This window comes from Arachis hypogaea, chromosome 13 (assembly GCF_003086295.3).
Source record: "Arachis hypogaea cultivar Tifrunner chromosome 13, arahy.Tifrunner.gnm2.J5K5, whole genome shotgun sequence".
In the NCBI taxonomy this organism is placed as follows: domain Eukaryota; kingdom Viridiplantae; phylum Streptophyta; class Magnoliopsida; order Fabales; family Fabaceae; genus Arachis; species Arachis hypogaea.
Genome location: NC_092048.1, coordinates 37973414 through 37992918, shown reverse-complemented (window position 1 = coordinate 37992918; position 19505 = coordinate 37973414). Strand labels below are relative to the sequence as shown.

The 19505-nt window shown below is 33.0% G+C and overlaps 1 protein-coding gene across 1 annotated transcript; it reads right to left on the bottom strand.

The window, feature by feature from the left end:
- Window positions 1-1367: 1367 nt before the first annotated feature.
- On the bottom strand, window positions 1368-7523 carry LOC112738130 (VIN3-like protein 1). The gene is made up of 5 exons (XM_025788427.3): window positions 7051-7523; window positions 5815-5890; window positions 3714-4341; window positions 2997-3307; window positions 1368-2882 (listed from the first exon to the last, which is right to left on the bottom strand). Exons 2-5 carry the CDS (start codon window positions 5843-5845, stop codon window positions 1693-1695), a joined length of 2160 nt encoding a protein of 719 aa, XP_025644212.1. The 5' UTR covers window positions 5846-5890; window positions 7051-7523; the 3' UTR covers window positions 1368-1692.
- Window positions 7524-19505: the final 11982 nt, after the last annotated feature.

Below are 19505 nucleotides of genomic sequence, written 5' to 3'. Positions count from 1 at the left end.
GATATATTTTATAGTTATTGATAAATATGTATTTTACCATATAATAATTAATTTTAACAAAATACTTTTATTTTTATTTGAATATAAATTTTTACATATAAATTGTTAAAATAATTTAATTAATTTTAATATTAGACAAAAAAAAGTTGAGATAAAATTTATATTAATCCATCTATATCTACTAAATAATTTTACTTATGATCCGTGGTAATGCACAGTATTCAGGGCCTGTTTGGAAATTTTTAAAAATGACTTTTTTGAGCTTTTGATTTATGTTCGGTTTGGTTTGGTAAAACTTTTCAAAGAGGTATTTGTGCTTTTTAAAAGCGCAAGCTCCTCATTTTGTGTTTGGTAAATAAAAAAAAATACGTGCTTGTGCTTACAGCTTTTAAAAGATCGGGGTACTTTTGAAAGCACATAAGGTAGAGCTTTTCAAAGTTGGCTTGTACTTTTAAAAATTTAAAAGTCTAATATAACCTCATATGTTAACTAATTTTCAAATTTAACGCTTACATTTATGTCTATTATAATATTTTTTTATTTTAAAAGCTATTTTACCAAACGCAATTGTTGTTCTTGTTGCTTATGTTTATTAAAAGCTATTTTTAATTTGATTTACCAAACATAAATGCTACAACTTTTAAAAAGCCATCTTTTAAAAATTAACTTTTATATGCTATTTTTGAAAAGTAAAAACTTTATCAAACTAAACCGAAAAATAGTAGTATTAATGTTTGGTGCAATTTTCAAAACCAAATTGTAACTTTCTAAAAAACTATTTAAATACTTATGAAAAAATTAAAAAAATGACTTTTCTCATGATAAAAAGTTTTTTTTTATCACATTTCTTTTAAAATAAATACTTTTAGAATTAAAAAATCAAATACAAAATAATTTATTTATAAGTCACTTTTAATATAAGTATTTATTGTTTAAATTTTTTTTTTTAAAAAAAAAAGCTTAATTAAAAACTAGGCCTTAATCTAATCAAATATTCTAAAATCTTGAAACAGCTCAACGCTTGACAGAGTATCAAACAGTTTCTCAATTTTCAACGGCTAAAATAAATCCAACTTTACTCCTCGAGACTTTTTTCAGAATACTATTACGATTGCTTAGGTATAAATTAAAGATTAAAAAGAAAAAGTTGACTGCTATTAATTAAATCAAATCGAATAACATATGTACTTAGTCACCAAAAAACAAAAACAAAAAAAAACATATGTCCTTCAAATGAAAAGTAATGAGAAGTTCAACACTAAATAAATAAACAATATCGTCAACGAACTATAACTCAAATGACATAGTTTCTCCGTCTTCACATAGAAAATTTGGATTCGAATTTCACCTCTAACTTTAAAAATAAATAAATAAATAATATCTTTCTTGATTAAATTCATAAAAAAGGCGGTAGTCCATGAAATCGCAAAATGGCTACATCTTGAAACTTCACGTCAAAAGATCCTCCGAACCAGCGGACAAAAGAATTACAGTTTCCACCATTTTCAATGCAAATCCTTTTAATGCAAGATAGAACTTGTCTACAATAAGAATGAATCACTTGGAATGTGATTGACTAAAAAAAATGCCTGTACAAGGAAGGCGAAAACAATCAGAGGGTAATTGTGACATAAAAATGGTTAAGGTAAGATCCATGGGAATAGCAGACTTGTACAACAGGATTCCACACCCTTAGTTTGATGCCAAAGCTTTATTACAGAATCCAGTTCTTGGCCTCTTGTTGGATATAATGTCATAAAAAGAGTCAACAAGTTGCCCTGCCAAACTGCTTGGATCATCAATGAGAGTTTGAACGAAGGTGTTAACCACCCTGCGTTCTTGGTCTGTTGACCTCAGACTAAACCATGTTAGCAATTTCAACCTAAATTCCTGTTTTATGTGACCCTCACATTCTAGCCAACGAATTACTTTCACGCAATACTCAAAATTCTCATCCAGGGAAGATGAACCATCAGATATGCGTACAGGAGAACCATTTATCAAAGTACTGTCACAATCATGTATCTCTTCATTCGTGCTTGCTATCCTTTTTCTAGTCATGTCTATGCGAGAGTCGACAGCTGGCACTTCCCCTGTTGGGCGATGGGTCCAGGTTTGGGAATCACCACTCCCATGGGATCTTGCTAAACCATTCTTCTCAAGATCATGAGAGGCAGCATCATCATCTGCCTCAACAGCCTGCATCAAAGTGCAACCATTATCTTCATCCCTGGAAGACTCAAAAGGAGGTGTTAGTTCTTCATTTAAATCTGGAACTGAAACAACATTTAAATCAAGGCCTCGTGGAACTGAAGGCAACTGCTCTTCTGGAGTTTTAGGCTTGACCATTTCACTTTGTCCACAGCACGTTTTCATATCAGCACAGCAAAAATCTTCAAGATAACCTTGTTCCTGAGCCCAAGCAAGATGCAAAATTTTTCCAAGGTCTCGAACCTTAAATCCAGAGTCTTTCATAGTGCGATTGGGCTCAATCTTCGAGCCAGAAGAACAAGCCCCAATTTGAAAATTCTCTCTCTTTCGTACCATAGCAACAGATGGAGGAACATTTTGAATTATCTCGATGCTCTTCGTGAAACATTTAGCCTCAGAATGACCCAGGTCTCCTGAATCCGTATATGATACAATGCGAAAAGTATATTCTGTACAAGGCTGAAGGTTGGATATCAAAACCCTCCTCTGTGATCTAGGAATCACAGAAACAGGATCTTTGGTGTGTGATTCTTCCCTACTCTTGTAATACCAAAGCTTGTATCCCTTACTGTTCTCAGCCGCCACATTTGATACTTCAAGTAAAATGATTTTGACAGAGGAAGCTGTTACCTCTTCAAAAACAAACTTGCAAGCAGCAGGAAGTGAACCCTCTGTGATGTTAAAAAAAAGATGTCATCATGAATCAAACAATAAAAGTGATGTGAAGAAACCAGCAAGAAATTTGCACAAGCTATTTTAAACAAATTAAGAGCACCAGATCAAACCTCTGGAATCAGGATTCACATTTGGAACACTAGCCAGCCATCTATCAGCTTTCTCAATAGCAAGAGTGCAGAATTTCTGCACATCACCAGCTATAGGGAGTCTGCTGACAATGCCTCGTGCCATCTTGGCAGAAACCCCATTAACTGGACCAACTTCTGTCTCCAGTTTAGCCTTCGCCTTTTGTACCAGTTCATGCAATTCTTTAAATTTCAAAGTCCCATCCAAGAGCCTGTAGCTCAAATATATCCTGTAACAGAGTGCATCTACACGTCTAGCATCCTTTGCAATAGTTAGCTGTTTCTTCCAGCATCTGCCATTTTTAACCATGAACCACCAATATTATCAAAATAAGGTTGGAAATTCAGTTATAAAAGTTGCAAATGGTATAGATAATACATAGCTTCAACTGTACTGTAGGAGCTGAAAAACACCCTATTAGAATTCATCTTCTAAAATCCAAATTAAAGAAAGTAAAAACCGCAAGAGTTTCCCATGCTTTCATGCGACAAACATGAAATGTTAGTGTGTGGTGGGCAGAGAAGAGGCGGGAAACATACACAAATCTTTTAAATTCTATATTCAAAATAGAAGTCAAGAAGCCTTTTTTTTTCCTGCTAGACACAGTATAAATCGATTCACCAAATTGGCAAGACCAAACTATATCAAGGGGGGACATAAATTCCCGATAGATCACCAGGTTAGGAAAATCCACTTACTCAAGTATCCCAGTAACTTTGCCACATGATGCACAACAATAGCCACCATCTAGTTGCATCAGTTGCCCATGATCAACGACTCCTACTTTTTCATGTTTGAGAGCACACTCGATATGGCAAGACAATCCACAATAGTCCCCTTGAGTAGATTCAGACAAGCATACCAACCAAAGACTAGGATCTTTGTTATCATCAAAAAGGTGACAAATACAACAAGAACACCGTCTACAAAATGTGTCATCTATAGATAGAACAGCCCTACAGGCAGCATTTTTGCAGATCCAAGAGTTAGTATGTCCAGATTCAGAAGTCTGGTCTGGATTAGGAAAGATCCGCATGGGGTTTTCAGCCTTCCGATTTTGCTTCCTGAAAGGCGGATTTCCAACATTGGAAGCTTTTTTTGAATCTTGTTTCTTAGTTGTCTTACCAGTTGACTTAGTTTCAGCCATCCTTCCTTTTGCAGTAACTTTCTTATGGTCCTTAGCAAAGCACGTTGGAAGAAGTTCCTTCTTCGGACCAGCCTTCACAAACTCTTGAAGGAGTTCTGAACTTCTTGAAGCATCATCAGAATGGCCATTTTTTTCGGGAGTACTTTGCACACTGGAAGAGAGGCTTTGCACACCAGAAACTGAATAGAAAGGCCAACCAACAGAGAAAACAAAGGGAAAATTGAAATGATATAGTCAATAAAAACTAGACTAAAAAAGACAGCAACAACTGAACAAAATTAACAAAGATAACAGACTACAAAAGTATTGAATGGAAAAATTTAGCCCCAATCCATCATTAGGGGCACCTAGTCACAATAGTGTATAATACAGAAAACAGAGGACAATAAAAATATGGAGTAGGATGGTCAAAACTATGTGCATTACACAGGAAATCAATGTAATTGATGTGTGGAACCAAAGAAATGAACAAGAAAAACATATAAACGTTGGCTCCTTAGAGGACACCGATTTTTTTTTGTAAAAATTCCTCTTTGCAGTGATAGCAATGGTGTTAAATCAAGCCCCTTCAAATTTAAAAGCTTTCAAAATTCCCAGACATCAACATTGAAATCATGCGCAGAAGCCAACACCAAACTACATCAGCCATTCAGACACAATCATTTTCAGAACCAGCCAGATCAAACAGAAATATAAATCAGGTATAGGTGTTCTATTCTACCTACAAATGAACATGCTAAGGACAACACCTGGAATCTGGAAGGGGAATATAAGAAAGAAGAAAAAAAAAAGAATACAAGATACAATAAGGAGGAATAAAGTATCAAGCCATCCTGAATCAGATTGATAAAACAATCTTCAAAATAAATTCCAAGAAAGATATCAAAATCATTCAAGCACACAAAGTACTAAACAGAAGAAAGGTTACAGGGAGTATCTTAGAGACACCAGATCATTCCTACCACAGGGAAAAAAAAGAAAAAGAAAAAATTATCTTGAAACATTTCATATAAGGAAGCATCTAAATAGCCGCATACAACATAGCAACCCAAGGCATCCAAGTCCAATGTGTGGCTGCTATGATTGAAACCTATTCATATAGATAGGCATTTATGCAAGTAAGAAAGCGTGTTCCAACACTTCACCTTCTTAAGTTGCTATATATATATATTCAACTACAAGATACATTGTATATTTTGCACCATCTAAACATGGAAAGTGATTATTCAATGTTATTGCTGGTTTAATAAGAAATCATCGTCTTGACATTCCATATCAGAAATTCAAAGAATTGCTCCTCAATATGTACATAATAAAAAGGGGTGATTTTTTTAAGAGTATAAATAAGCTAATCTTAAATGTGTGAATAAATTAGAAATCTGTCTTGTTGATTTTAGAATATGAAAATTTACTAATATATCTTCTACATCAGCAAGTAAATTATAAAATGAACCATGTATCTTTTCTAAAGCCTAATACCAAGTGCATTCTATACCATACTCCACCTTTTCAATAGATTAACATATGACACTGTGCAAAATAAATCACTATAGCTAAGGCTCAGCATTATATACAGCATAAAAAGGGAAAATAGATGTTTGTAATGCTAACATTCGAAAGAGAAGATAAAAAGAGAAAGCTCAGAACCACACCTTTACAAACGGATTTCTCTTCTAAGTCCATTAGCAAGTGCTGAACACTACAAGTATACAACTCAATTGCCCTTGTCTGAAAAATGGGATAAATAACATCATAAAGGTGCTGCTTCTGTTAGTGGGATGATCAAAGTAGCGTCATGTACACATTATCACTACACCTTATGTCTATATAATAGAAAAAGAAAACTTGCAAGTATAGCCTCAACTACAATATTACACCGAAAAAAGTTAAGAAATGGTAATTATCCAGAAAGGTAAATTAAGCATTGCCTTGATCAAGTTAAAATTACAGTTGTTTAAAGATCAAGGACAAGCAACTAAAAGCAACATCAATAAGGAAGTTTAACTTTTGATTGTAGTACACAACTAATATTACTTCCCAAAAAAAAAAAACGATGACATTTCGTGGGAACAATGTGTATTCATAAACTCAAATACAAGAATGTAGCTCATGCCTCGTGAATAAACCAGCAGCAAAGGAGACTCCAATACAGATTCTTAAAAGTGGGTGGGGAAATAAAAAAACAAGACTACAAATATATGTTTTCTTCTCCATTATTTCATCACAGACCACGATGCCTCATGCACAAATAAATAAATAAATAAAAGGAATGGCATATAAACCTCCCTACAACATTCCAAACACCCAATTACGACGACCAAAAAGAAAAAAGAAAAAACAATCTTTTTTCCCCTAGAACACCAAATTTAGAAAGTAAGTAGATAGATAAATAGATAGATATTGAAAAAACATAATTTATTAATAAATTAATTAATATATATTGTAAATGCCAAATATGAAGCTGAGGAGGAGAGTGGAAAACACGTTAAAATCGCACATCAAGATTCAACAGCTGTTGTCATATGCATTGTGCCGTGCGCAATAACAACGAGCTAAATTAAAGCCAGCTTTTCTATTTTTCTTCTCCTTTCCAAAAGTAGAAACGATTCCAACACGCAAACATAAACGAAGAAAAAACATGTATTTCTTACAAATCACGAACCGTAATCACAAATCAGACAAAAGCAAAGTGTGAATGAAACGTAGCAAAGCAAAACAAGAACGAATCTGCGTCGTAATAACAAAACAAGACAAAAAAAAAAAAGAAAGAAGGGAAGGAAAAAGATAACCGGAAAAAAAAAAAGAAGCAATAAATAAATAAAATTTACAAAAGGAAAGAGAAAATTTTGGAAAAGGTGAAGAAGAATCTTGGAGGAGTGGACGCGCACCTTGGGAAAAATGGGAATGTATCGAGGGTTTATGGAGGGAGCAATTTGCTCCCAAAGGAACAGGAAAACCAATCCAAAGCGCTACTTCTGCTTCTCCGTTGGTTAGTTGTGTTAGCTTCAATACAACAGAGAGAGAGAAAGAGAGAGGAACTTGTACGAGTTGCTCACGTTTTAGAACTGATGGGGAAGGTGGGGAACATCACGCGCAGAGGAGGGAGCGTGGCGAAGGGAGGCGGAGTAGCACGAAAGTAAGCAGGGGTTTGGGGTTTTCTGCAGGTTCTTGGGAGTTAGGATACTTGCCTCACTCTCGTTGTTATTGCGTGCCTCCTATGCCTACGCTACACGCCTTTAAACTATTTTCCATTCACTTTAATCAACTGCATGGACTTAAATGCCCTTAAATACTCTTGCACGAAATACAATAACTATGACAAATGAATAGCCTGGCTTAGTTTTCCGTTTTTTTCTGAAATAAAATTTCAAAACGCATTAGATATTAGATGCAGACAATTTTTTGTAAAATTCAATCGAAAGACGAATTCATATTTCTTATAAATTTAAATCAAAAGAAAAATTTTAGGTAATTAATTCTTTTAGCTAATATTTTAATAAATTAGTCAATTTTAAGCTAAATAAAAAGGTAAAAAACGTAAATAAAACAATTGAAACTCATTACGTAAATCCTAAATAAAAAAATGTTGTGGATATTTTTATATAGATCGATACAGCTAATATCGATTTACATGTTGATAGTAAATCGAATCACTCGAATTTGATTTACTGGAATTTCACACAAATTGAATGGATCTAATTCCATTTATGTATGTATGTTGTTAATTTTAGTAAATCGAATGTGTTCAATTCAATTTACTTAGTAATACACTGTAAATTGAATCTGAATGCTTCGATTTATTACCATTCTACCATAAATATAAATAGCTAAAGACTAATTTATATTACTAAATCGAATTGAGTACATTCGATTTACATGAAATTCTAGTAAATCGAATAAGAGTGATTCGATTTACTACAAATATATGTAAATCGATTTATATAAAAATGTTCATTAGAAACATTCACATAACGTTTTTTCACATAAGAGATCTATGTAATTTTAAACTTTAATTAGTTTATTTACGTTTTATCCTAAATAAAAAGAATATTTAAAATTATAAAAAATTCAAAATCTACAAAAAAAAAATTAAAATAATTAAAAAGAACATTCAAAACATAACAAAATAAAACTTCTAAAATTATAGAAAAAGAACATTTAAAACCTATAAAATTTAAACATCCAAAATTTAAAATATATTATTTATTTTTATTTACTTTTTAATGTATATTCTCAAAAAAACATTCAAAACATCTAAAAATTCAAACACTTCAAACTTAGGTATAAAAATTATCTAAAATAATATATTTATTTTTAATAATTATTTTTATTTACTTTTAATTATATATTCTCAAAAAAATATTTTAAAACATCTAAAATTTAAATATTTAAAATATAAGTATAAGAAACATCTTATGCCTTCTTTTTTAATAGTGTGTTTTTATTTATTTTTTATTATATGATTTTAAAAAAAATATTTAAAACTTTTAAAATTTAAATATTTAAAATTTAGATATAAGAAAAATTTTTAAGTGATGCATTTTTTTTATCATAATTAATTAAAAGAGCTTTGTGTTCAGATGTTAGAATTTTCTGCTAGGTTTTGTATATTATTTTACAATAATTTTTTATATTTTTTTATTTAGTTATAAATTTTTTTGTTAAATTTTGATTTTTTTATTTAATTTTAGATATTTTTTATTACTTGTTTATATCTCAACTAATAATAAGTTATTATTGACTGATACCTTAATTAGTTATCTATTATAATTAAATTAAAAATATTCATCCATATTTTTTATTGTGCTTTTGTCTTTTATATTTCTATCTTATAATAAAAATATATATAAAAATAGAATATTTATAACCTCTTTTTTTAGAAGAAAATTTTTATTTAAGAAAATAGCCAAAAGCTATTAAGAAAAGAAAGAAATCATTTTTATGTTGAACTATAATTTGAGAGAAGACACAAAATTCGATTACAAAAAATCTTATATGACATGCATAAACAGAGAATCATAATTTTTTTGTTTCTAATTCTACACAAAAGTGTTGTAACACGGAAAAAATTATCTTCTCTTCTTTTTTGAATAGTTCCGCAAACTTTGTGAATCCGGAAGTATAACTTCCATGAAGAAAAAATTTCTCTTGTTACATCTTCATCCCATATCTCCAATATCATGTCCAAAATATCCATAAAAAATTAATATACCACAAAGAAAAGAGACCAACCACAAAAAAATTATTATGGATCTAAATCTGAATCTCAAATCTAAATCTCCAAAAGAAAAAATAGAAAAGAAACAAGAACAGAAAACAAACAGCCAAGAGGAGAAAGATAGGTGAAAGAAAGAAAATAATGGACGGCAGGGAGATGTGGACGGCGAGAGAGTGGCGATAATGGGAGGTCTGACTTGCTAAGAGAAAAGAGAGTCTATGTCAGTAAACAAAGAGAAGGATGAAAGATGATAGAGAAGGAGAGACAGAAGAGAGATAGAAGGAAAAAAAAAAAGTTAAAGGAAAGGAACAGAGAAGGGTCATCACGGCCTAGACTGAGGCAGCGACGACAGTCCTCAAGAGAGATTTACAGGTTTTTTTTAAGAAAGAGAGAGAGAGGGGGCATTGCACTGAATTTTAGAATGTTTATAATTTTGATAGATATTACATACTCCCAAAGTAATAAACTCGTAGTTTATTATCAATTTTCTTATTTTAGTTATTTATGCAGTATATTAATATCCATTAATTACTACAATATAGTCTTTTTTTTCTTGAAGAGAGATAATTTTATTAGATCTGAATAAAAAAGGGGTCTCCACACTCGAAGAAAATGAATAAAGTAGCAATAAAAATAAACTGAAGAAGAAGAGAAAATTGTATAATAAAGAGAGAGAAATAAAAACTACCATTCAAAATATAACAAAACAAATTCAAAGCTAATTTAAATTTTTTTTTTAAAAACAAAATTTAAAATTCAAACACTAGAATTTTTCTATTCCTATTCTTATGTTTTTCTTTTGTCCGTGTAATTCAAATATTTCATTATCTTCTTTTTAACAATAAATTAATAATACATTTGTCTCATTAATCTAATTTAACTATAAACCAATCAATGGATTAGAATGAAAAAGAAAAAAAAAGTAGAGCAAAACATAACTTCAGTGTTGGGAGGGCTGAGGGAAAAAAAAGAAGAGAAACGAAAGAGCAAAGATAATCAATGTTGATAAGAAAATAGAAGAGAGACTCGGGACAGAGGTGGTGGAAAAAGAGAGAAGAGAGCTTTAACTGAGAGACAAAGGTAATACAACAACTTCAAGAGCAGAGACTATAGAAACGGTAAAAATGAAACAAGACTAGGAGAAGCAAAACAAAACAAGCTTCTAGACTCAGGTTTCTCTTAAGACGTGACTCGCTTGCAGAAGCACGATTTCAACGATTTTGAGAGTTTTCCCGACAATTCTACACGAACGCCATTCCTCTTACTCGAAGAACATAAATGAGACGGAAGGAGGGAGTAAAATCGCAAACTTGTGCGACTTCACGAGTTAACTCACGATTTTAACTACCCTGCATACTCCTTTGTGAGGACCTAAATATTGATCTCTCGTTATTTTGTTGTTAATTATTAGTTTTTATATATCTTATTTTTTTCGAAAAAAGTATTTTTTTTCACTTTTTAACTTTATTAGTTTTTTTTAATATTAAGTATATATTAAATCAATTATCAATGTATAATACATATTAAAATATAAAATATATATTAAAAATAAATTATATTATATTATATATTTATATATAAATATATTATAACTTATTTTAGCGATTAATTTTTGTATATATATAATATTTTTTTAAATAGAATATATTTGTACAAATTTAATTGAAAGATTTAATTTCAACTCGCAAATGAGAGGCCTACAATTAAACTGGGCCAAATGAATTATATTTTTGGTAGGGTAAAGTATTAAATTAGTCTTTTATGTTTGGGTATAATTTTGTTTTGGTCCTTAAAATTTAAAGTGTCTTATTTAAATTTAAAAAAAAAAATTCATTTAGCTTTGATGTAGTTTCACCATGAGGTCAAAATTAAATAATTAATGGAATATCTTATATGACAGCAGTACAAGAACAAGGTCGATAATTTGGAGAACAAGTACACACTTCAGAGGCACAAAATCAATCGTGAATGCATCAATAGATTTATTTATCATTTTTCTTACGATTTAAATGAAATATTTTCTATAGAACTAAAGAGAATGATAAATAAATGTATTGATGTATCCACGGTTGATTTTGTGTATTTAGAGCTTATACTTATTCTTCAGATTGTCGACCTTATTTTTTTACTATTGTTATGTAGGATATTCTGTTAATTATTTAACTTTGATCTCACGATGGGACTACATTGAAGCTAAATGAAACATTTTTAGATTCAAATAGGACACTTTAAACCTTAAGAACCAAAACAGAATTACGCCTAAACGTAGGAGACCAATTTAATACTTTATCTTTTTGATAATTAAATATAAATACTTGTCTTTGATCTGGAATAAAAAAATAAAACACTTTTGTTTTTATGTTCAATTAACTTTAAGAAAAGTGACTTTTGTTTTCAAGTTTGAACTTTCTTTTTTCATGCTTTAAATTGAACGAGATAATTAAATAAAGGGGAGTGCTAGGTAAATAACAATGACTATCTTAAATAACATGAACAATCACCAATCAAATAAAAATATATTATATTTTAATTTTATGCTACTAATTAAATTTATTTGTTTAACCCTATTAATTCACATTGTTTATACATTATTCAAAAATATTATTAGTTACCTATATTTTTCTTTAAATAAATAAGTTATCGATAAAAGAAAATTGATATCCCGACTAATATTGTTGTTAGATTTGTTCTATAGAATATATAATATTACCTGTATGCCTTCATCATAAAATTTTTTCTCCCTTTCTACATAAGAAACAAGTCTTTTGGTTTATTCTTGTCAAAATACAGTATAATTTTATCATAAAATAAGTTAATATTTATTATTCAAAAAAACACGGGGCACATGCTAACATAAAACGTGATTAAAACTTTGACCATACTTTTTCTAAGTTGGAATGTGAACCTCAACAAAAGATCATTTTCCTGGTAAGTTCATTATCCATTGAGTATAAAACAAATTACAGGGTCACCATCCATAGTGGAGACTAAACCTCGTGACCGTGACTGGTCTCAGTATAATTCATTGTTATGAAAGAACTCCTAATTGACTTTAATTATTCGGTATTCAAAATGTTTAGTATCTTAAAACAGCGTAATAAAATATTATTACGTGTTAAGGGTAAGAATGTCCATTAAAATCTTTTGACATCCTAAAAAAAGGACCTTATGATTTGTGAATAGCGAATAACTTGGATTGTTTTTTAAATAAATAAAATAAACAAATATTTTATTTACTGATATAGATAATTTAGAGAGTTTTTATTGATTTATATTGCATTACATATTTTATTATGCACAGGCTAATAGGCAAGTAGAAGCAGCAAATAAGATTTTGATAAGTTTGATCAAAAAACATATTAGAAATAAGCCTGGGACATGGCATAAAACTTTAAGCCAAGTATTATGGGCTTATCAAAACTCACCGAGGGAATCGACAGGTACTTCGCAATATAAATTGGTGTATAGTCATGATGCAGTGCTACCACTGGAAATAAATCTAAATACTTTAAAAATATTAAAGCAGAATGATTTACCAGTCGATGATTACTGGAATACAATGTTCGATGAATTGAGCGAGTTAGATTCGGAGCGAATTTTGGCACTCGATAATATGATTCGACAGAAAGCAAGTATTGCTCGAAGTTATAATTGTCGAATCAAGGAAAAGTCTTTTAATGTAGGTGAATCGGTTTTGAAAGTTATCTTGCCAATGAAAAAGAAATCGAAATTTCTTGGTAAATGGTCCTATACTTGGGAAGGTCATTTTCAAGTGATAGGAACGTATTCTGGAAATGCTTACCAGATTAAAGATATCGAATCAGAAAAAGTAATTAATTCGATTAATGAAAAGTACTTGAAGCAATACTATTGTTGGCAAAAGTAGAAGTTCAACATGCATATATCGAGAAAAAGGTGGAAACCATTACAAAAAGTAAAACTTGAAATTAAAAGAAATTCAAGGTGCCACTAGTTTTGCTAAATCAGACCGTAGCTTTGCTCTTTTATTGTCCAGAATTGAAAGTACCTCAATTTGTTTGAATTTGTCAACTTGGACTTTCTCAAGTTGTTTTTGATATTCTTCCCGCCTGGTATCAATTGAAACAAGTTCTTGAATGAGGTGTTGTTGTTCTTGTTGGGCGGCTACTAGAGGTTTGGCTATAGTTGCTCGATTCTGGCATACTTTGGCAAGCTTTTCATTGATTTGAGCTAATTCCGCTTCAAATTTTGCTTCTTCTTGGTCATGAAAAGTTTGAACAGAAATAGCATGGGAGATTCTCAGATCAAATGCCTCACGGGAAGCTTGGATTGATTGAGCGGCTGCAAAACAATTTTCTATATTAGCTTTGATATTGGTTTCTTCAGCTCAAAAATGGCATTGAGCCATAACTGAAGAAGCCACAGAGGACCTCCTGCACTGATTATTTTATTGTCTCGGAGGTCACAAACAAATTGACCAAGTTTTTAAAAAATGTGCCCTAGAAGAAGCTTGGCCAAGTTGAGAACTTTCCCTTCATGAAGAAGAGTAGCTAGGAGAAGGAAGAACTTTGACATTTGTACGCTTCGAGAGCAGAACAGGATTGCGTTTAACCAATAAAATAAGAAGGCTACATGTTCATCATCTGTGATTTTTGTACCTTCTTCACCCATGTTATGGGCAATGAAGTCGCTGTAGGAGTTGGTTAAGCCGACATTATACTGGTGCTTGGATTTCATGTCAGGGGTACAATCTGGGAAATTTATTGGGAGTCCTGTAATAGCAGCTACATCAAGGAGAGACATTCCGATCATTCCGTAAGAGAGGTGGAAGTTGTTAGTTGTCCTATTCCAGAAACAAGTCACAGCCCCAATCTTCCAAGGGTATGTTGTGAGTGAGAAATGAGAAAGCCTTAGTAGTTCCTGTATTCCTAAGGCTCCCCAGCTAGCACTTTTTGTGGGTTCGAGACGTTGGTACCAAGTTATGAAGTCGAACCATCGAGGGTTGATTTTCGGGTTATTTCTGAAGGATTTTTTTTTATGAAATGAGAGATGTTAAAAGCTTGGTTTATCAGCAAATCTTCCCCTTCGATGCTTGGGAAAAAAGAAAGTTTTTTGTTTGCTCTCTCAAGAGATTCAATTGGTCCGAGAAAACAGTGCGTATCTGCACCGATTGTGAAGGGGATTAAGATTCTAGTGTCATTAATTTGCAAATGAGGATCGTCAATGACTTCATCATTGACTTGATTAAGAATGCAAAGTGCTGGTGGAGATGGCGGTGCTATTGTAGGACCTTTACCCTTGTCTTGGGTGGCAGCGTGAGAGTAGGAACCAGCCATTGTTGAATAAAAGAAAGAAGATTAAAAATTTAAGGAAGTTGTGAGGAAGTTCTTGATGTAAGGAGAATTCAAGGGATAATGAGTTTCGAAAGATTTGATCAAAGATGGGAATGATGAATTTGAAGTATTACTGTAAGCAGTTACTGTGAAAGGGATGCGAATAGAGGTAACTTAGTGAAGAAGACGAAGTGGTAGAGAGAGAAAGCGCAAGTTTTGGAAGACGTGTCGAGTGGGTCAATATTAATGGGGAGTTTAAATGACAATTATTACTGATTTGAGAACTGACGTTTTCAATTTTGGATTAAGTGTTTTATCTTTCAATAATGTTATCGAAGGCAAACACATTAATTCAAGGGGGCAATTTGTTGATCGAAAAAATATTTTCGATGAAAGTAAGTTGATTCGGAATAAGTCAAAGACAATTTCTCGAAAAGATGTACGCGTAAGCGTGGGGTTGAAAGTAGTTGGCACAAATTGGATTTCGAGTGACTTTAATTGCATAGGCATAATCGAGTAAGCTATTCGAAATGGATAATCGAGTAAGGCATTCGAAAGGCAGGTCGAATAGTTATGGTAGTGGAACAATTAAAGGCTTCTATCACACGAGGAAATCATGGGAAACGTCTATAATCAAGCGGCGGGAACAGTTACCAAGGATAAAGCACTTGAAAGTTCAAATTCGTAGTTAATTATAATTAATTGTCAGTTACTAAAGGTAGATTATAAATACTAGAAAGTCTTAGGAAATTAGGGTTGGAATTTTACTTCAGAAAACAGTCAAGCACACTCACATCCCCAGTGAATTTCTGAGTCTGCATTCGAGTTCAATTTCTGTAGGATTCCTTCCATATTTTTAATCTTTCATTTACATTTTCTATAAACTCTAATTTTCAAGTAAATTTATCTTTCAAGCAATGTTTAATTTCTTTGCTCAATTTATATTTCAGCACCTTTTAATTTTTATGTTAAAAATCCTTTGATTCAATTGAAGGCATTTTATTGCTTTGTTTAATTTCAATGCAATCTTTTTAATTTCAGTTGAATATTTCTTTTTGAAAACTTTATTTTTTCTTCTTTTATCTTGAATTACAGATTTTAATTTATTTATATTCCCAAATCCCATCTAATCAAAGACGGTTTGATGCACTTTTAGAAAATTGGTACCTGCAAAGAGGAGTAGGTTTCGCTCTCAGACCACTAGATATCGAACCACCATCGATTTGCTAAAAATCGACAAAACAAATTGGCACGCCCAATGGGATAGTTTTTATATCGAAGTGTGTCAAATAACTTTTCCAATATTACTTAGTGTATGCGATTACGGAGTGGAAAAATTATTCACATGGCTGATGAGATATCAATTGTGAATGGTGGTTCATCCACTACCGATAGCATACCAATATCTGTGCAACAGGCCGATGTGTCTTCACGTTCGGAGGCTGCAATTGGAACTGAAAGTATAGCAGTTACGACTGTTCAAACTACTGGAAATGGTGGGCGTAGTATTCGTCCACGTGGCTCTGTGCCACTATATCAACCTCCATTAACCGTTGGTTGGCCTCCCTATGGTCTTCCTCCTAGTTATACCCCTCCGGTGAGTGGTTTTATTCCATCTATCCGCTTTGGGAATGCAAATAGAGTAAATAATACTCAAATCCCACAACAATATTCTGAGTACTCTCGTGATTATAATGTGGGTTTCACTTCAAATGTTGCAAATTCAATGGTAGTATATCGATAAAAATGGATGAGAATCACCACGACTTAGTCAATTTATTGACCCAACAAATGACTACAATTCTGAATCCCATGATAGCTGATCATGAATCAAAATTCGAGCGTCTTGCTAGACAAGTCGAAAGGATTGCTCAAATTGTTGATTATGATGAGGGTGAAAGGCATAATTCCAGGGGAAATAATGAAGGAGTAGAAAATGTTTTTCAAAATGAAAATAATGTTTTAAATCAAGAAAACCCTTATGTAGTTCACCGAGGTCAAAATGCTGATGATGTTTTAGCCAGCTTACGTGCTAATCATGGTGGTGAACATTATCAAGTCACCAGAATTGTAGAAGAAGTATTAAATCGAGTTGGGCTGAATGTTGGTTTTATGAATCAACCACATTTTGTGTCCACTTTCCCCCAAATTGTTCAGATGGCTAAAGTGCCGAGAGGGGTGCAGAATCCAAAGATAGTCACAAAATTTGCTGGTGAAGTTGGAAAATCAACTACTGAACATGTTGCTCGTTATTTGGTCGAGATTGGGAATTTAGATAATGATGAAAATTTGAAAATGAAGTTTTTTCCTTCTTAATTGACGAAGAATGCATTTACTTGGTTTTCAAATCTTAGACCAAATTCGATCACGACATGGAATCAGTTAGAAACTGCTTTTCACGCTCAGTTTTATCAAGGGGAGATGAATGTAGCATTTACTGATCTGGTGGCTTTGAAACGTGAAGATGGTGAAACCATCGATGATTATTTAATACGTTTCAAAAACGTTAGGAGTAGATGCTATGTGTCATTACCCGAAAGTGAGATAGTGAAAATAGCAACCATGGGGTTAGGGTTTTATATGCGTAGAAAATTACTTAATGTGCATATTCCTGATCTGGCACATTTGGCAGAAAAAGTTCGTCAAACTGAGCTTATGAAAAAAGAAAAAGAGAAATATAGGAGTGAGCAACGATCGAAGAGTAAATCCTTTACTCGAAAAGAAAAAGTTGCTTATGTGACTATGGAGTCCTCTGAAGAGGAACTTGACTTTGAAACTGAAGTCGATTTGGCTGAACTTAAGAAAGGCCCTCCTTATGTTTGTTCTCTGCTTAAAAAGCTTCCTAGTACTGAGAAGTCGAATGATTCAAAACTGAAAAGTGGAAAGAAATATAGTTTTGATATTTCAAAATCTGATCAGATTTTTGATGTGTTGCTTAAAGATAAACAATTAATTCTGCCTGAAGGCAAAACTTTACTTTCGGTAAAAAATTTGAAGGGAAAGCCTTATTGTAAGTTTCACCAAGCAACAAGTCATTCGACTAACAGTTGTGCCCGTTTCATGGACTTAATTCAAGAGGCAATAATGGAAGGACGGTTGAAATTCAACGATGACAAGATGGAGATGAAGGTCGATACAGATCATTTCGAAGCGGATGCTAGTTTTGTGGAACCATGTTTTGGAGTTAACATGGTTGGCATGCCCTATGATTTTGATGTGACTCTTGACAATCTTGAGTCACAGGTTCAGACGGTGTATCCCTGAGCGGGAGACAGTTTGCTGGATTTCTTGGTTCAGCAGAAGATCAAAGACCGGGATGTATCTCTGTGTCCACGGTGTAATGCTATTTTTGACGCCGAAGCAGCGGTGATCTTTGAAAAGGAAAGAATGAAGAAGGAGTTGGCTCACAGAGAAGAGCAAGCATGCCAGAGACAGCCTATTCGGCGTTTTGAGGGTCAAAGTTCTGCAACTCCTCAACAAGGCTCTGTCGTGCCTTTAAGTCGATCTCAGGCTATAGGTGTTCAGTGGATTTGAAACTGTCATGAGTTTCAGAAAAGAGATCATTTGTATCGATGTAATCCACAATGGGGGCATCGAGCACCTTCTCGAAATCAATATTCTTATTATCGAGGTCGTACCAGGGGTTATTCGAGAGGAAGAGGTGGAAGGAGGAGTTTTAATGCAAATAAGAAACCTCAGATAGAGGCAGGCAAAGAGATAAGCAAGGGGAAACGCCTTCTGTACATTCTCGAATTGTCTTTCCTTCTTATGGAGAGACTTATCCCAAGGAAATTCCATCGCCTGCAAAAATGGGAAAAGGCAAAGCAGTAGCCCAGTCTTCAGGAGTCGATAAGGGTAAAAACGTCGATGTTGATGAAAAGTATTTTGATGAAGGAGATGATGACATGATAGGGACAATTTCGATCATTCCAACCGAATATTTGGGGGAGTATGAAGGTGACCCCAATGAAGATTACGATTTGGAAGATGAAGAAGCCTTTTCCTTTATCCGAATTGAGGATGAGCCAGGTTATTTCTTACAGCCTACTGAGAAACAAATGTCTCATCTCCGCCCACTTCATATAACAACTACTTTGAGTGGGATAAGGGTGAATAAAGTCTTGATTGATGATGGTGTTGCGATCAGTCTGTTGCCTGAGAGGATGTTAATCAAAGTGGAAAAGTATCTTGACGATTTAGTCCCTACAAATATTGTTGTGACAAACTTCAGTGGGACTTCGACCCCAACCAGAGGGTTGGTTACTCTGACTGTGAAAGTTGGCTCGTCTGAGCGTAATACTGTCTTTGTGGTGTTTCCATCAAGAGCAAGTTATAATGCTTTGCTGGGGCGAGATTGGATCCATAGTGTAGGTGCAGTTCCTTCCACAGTGCATCAGAGTGTTCTTCTATGGACAAAAGATGGTAAACCTGAAATCATTAAGGTAGATTCGAATCTTTATGTCGAACAACTGCATGTTGATTTCAGGATATATAATTCTAAATTGAAGCCTTTGAATGTTGATCGGACACTAAATTCTTATAATTGTGAAGGGTGCTACTTGTCTTCGGAAGGCCTCCCGGTGAAGTTACGTTGCCCTGAGTTGGGTTTTGAGTCGACTGGTTGGAACTGTCTTTCATGAAGGACTTGGAGAAATTGCTCGATGGACCAGGTTGAGGAAGTTTCTGATTACCTGGTAACCTTACATAATTATTCAAATAATTTTCAGTTACTAGAAAATAAAGTTGATTCTTCTGATGAGGTTGAGTCACATAGGATTAGTAATCTTATTATTTGTAATGTGTTCGATTCGGC

Excerpts from the sequence above, each read along its gene's own strand:
- LOC112738130 (XM_025788427.3), bottom strand. The coding sequence starts at position 5,845 with ATGGACTTAGAAGAGAAATCCGTTTGTAAAG. Across the intron at positions 4,342-5,814 it reads AGAGAAATCCGTTTGTAAAG|TTTCTGGTGTGCAAAGCCTC; the intron begins GTGTGGTTCTGA and ends CTTTCTATTCAG. Across the intron at positions 2,883-2,996 it reads TGTGAATCCTGATTCCAGAG|AGGGTTCACTTCCTGCTGCT; the intron begins GTTTGATCTGGT and ends TTAACATCACAG.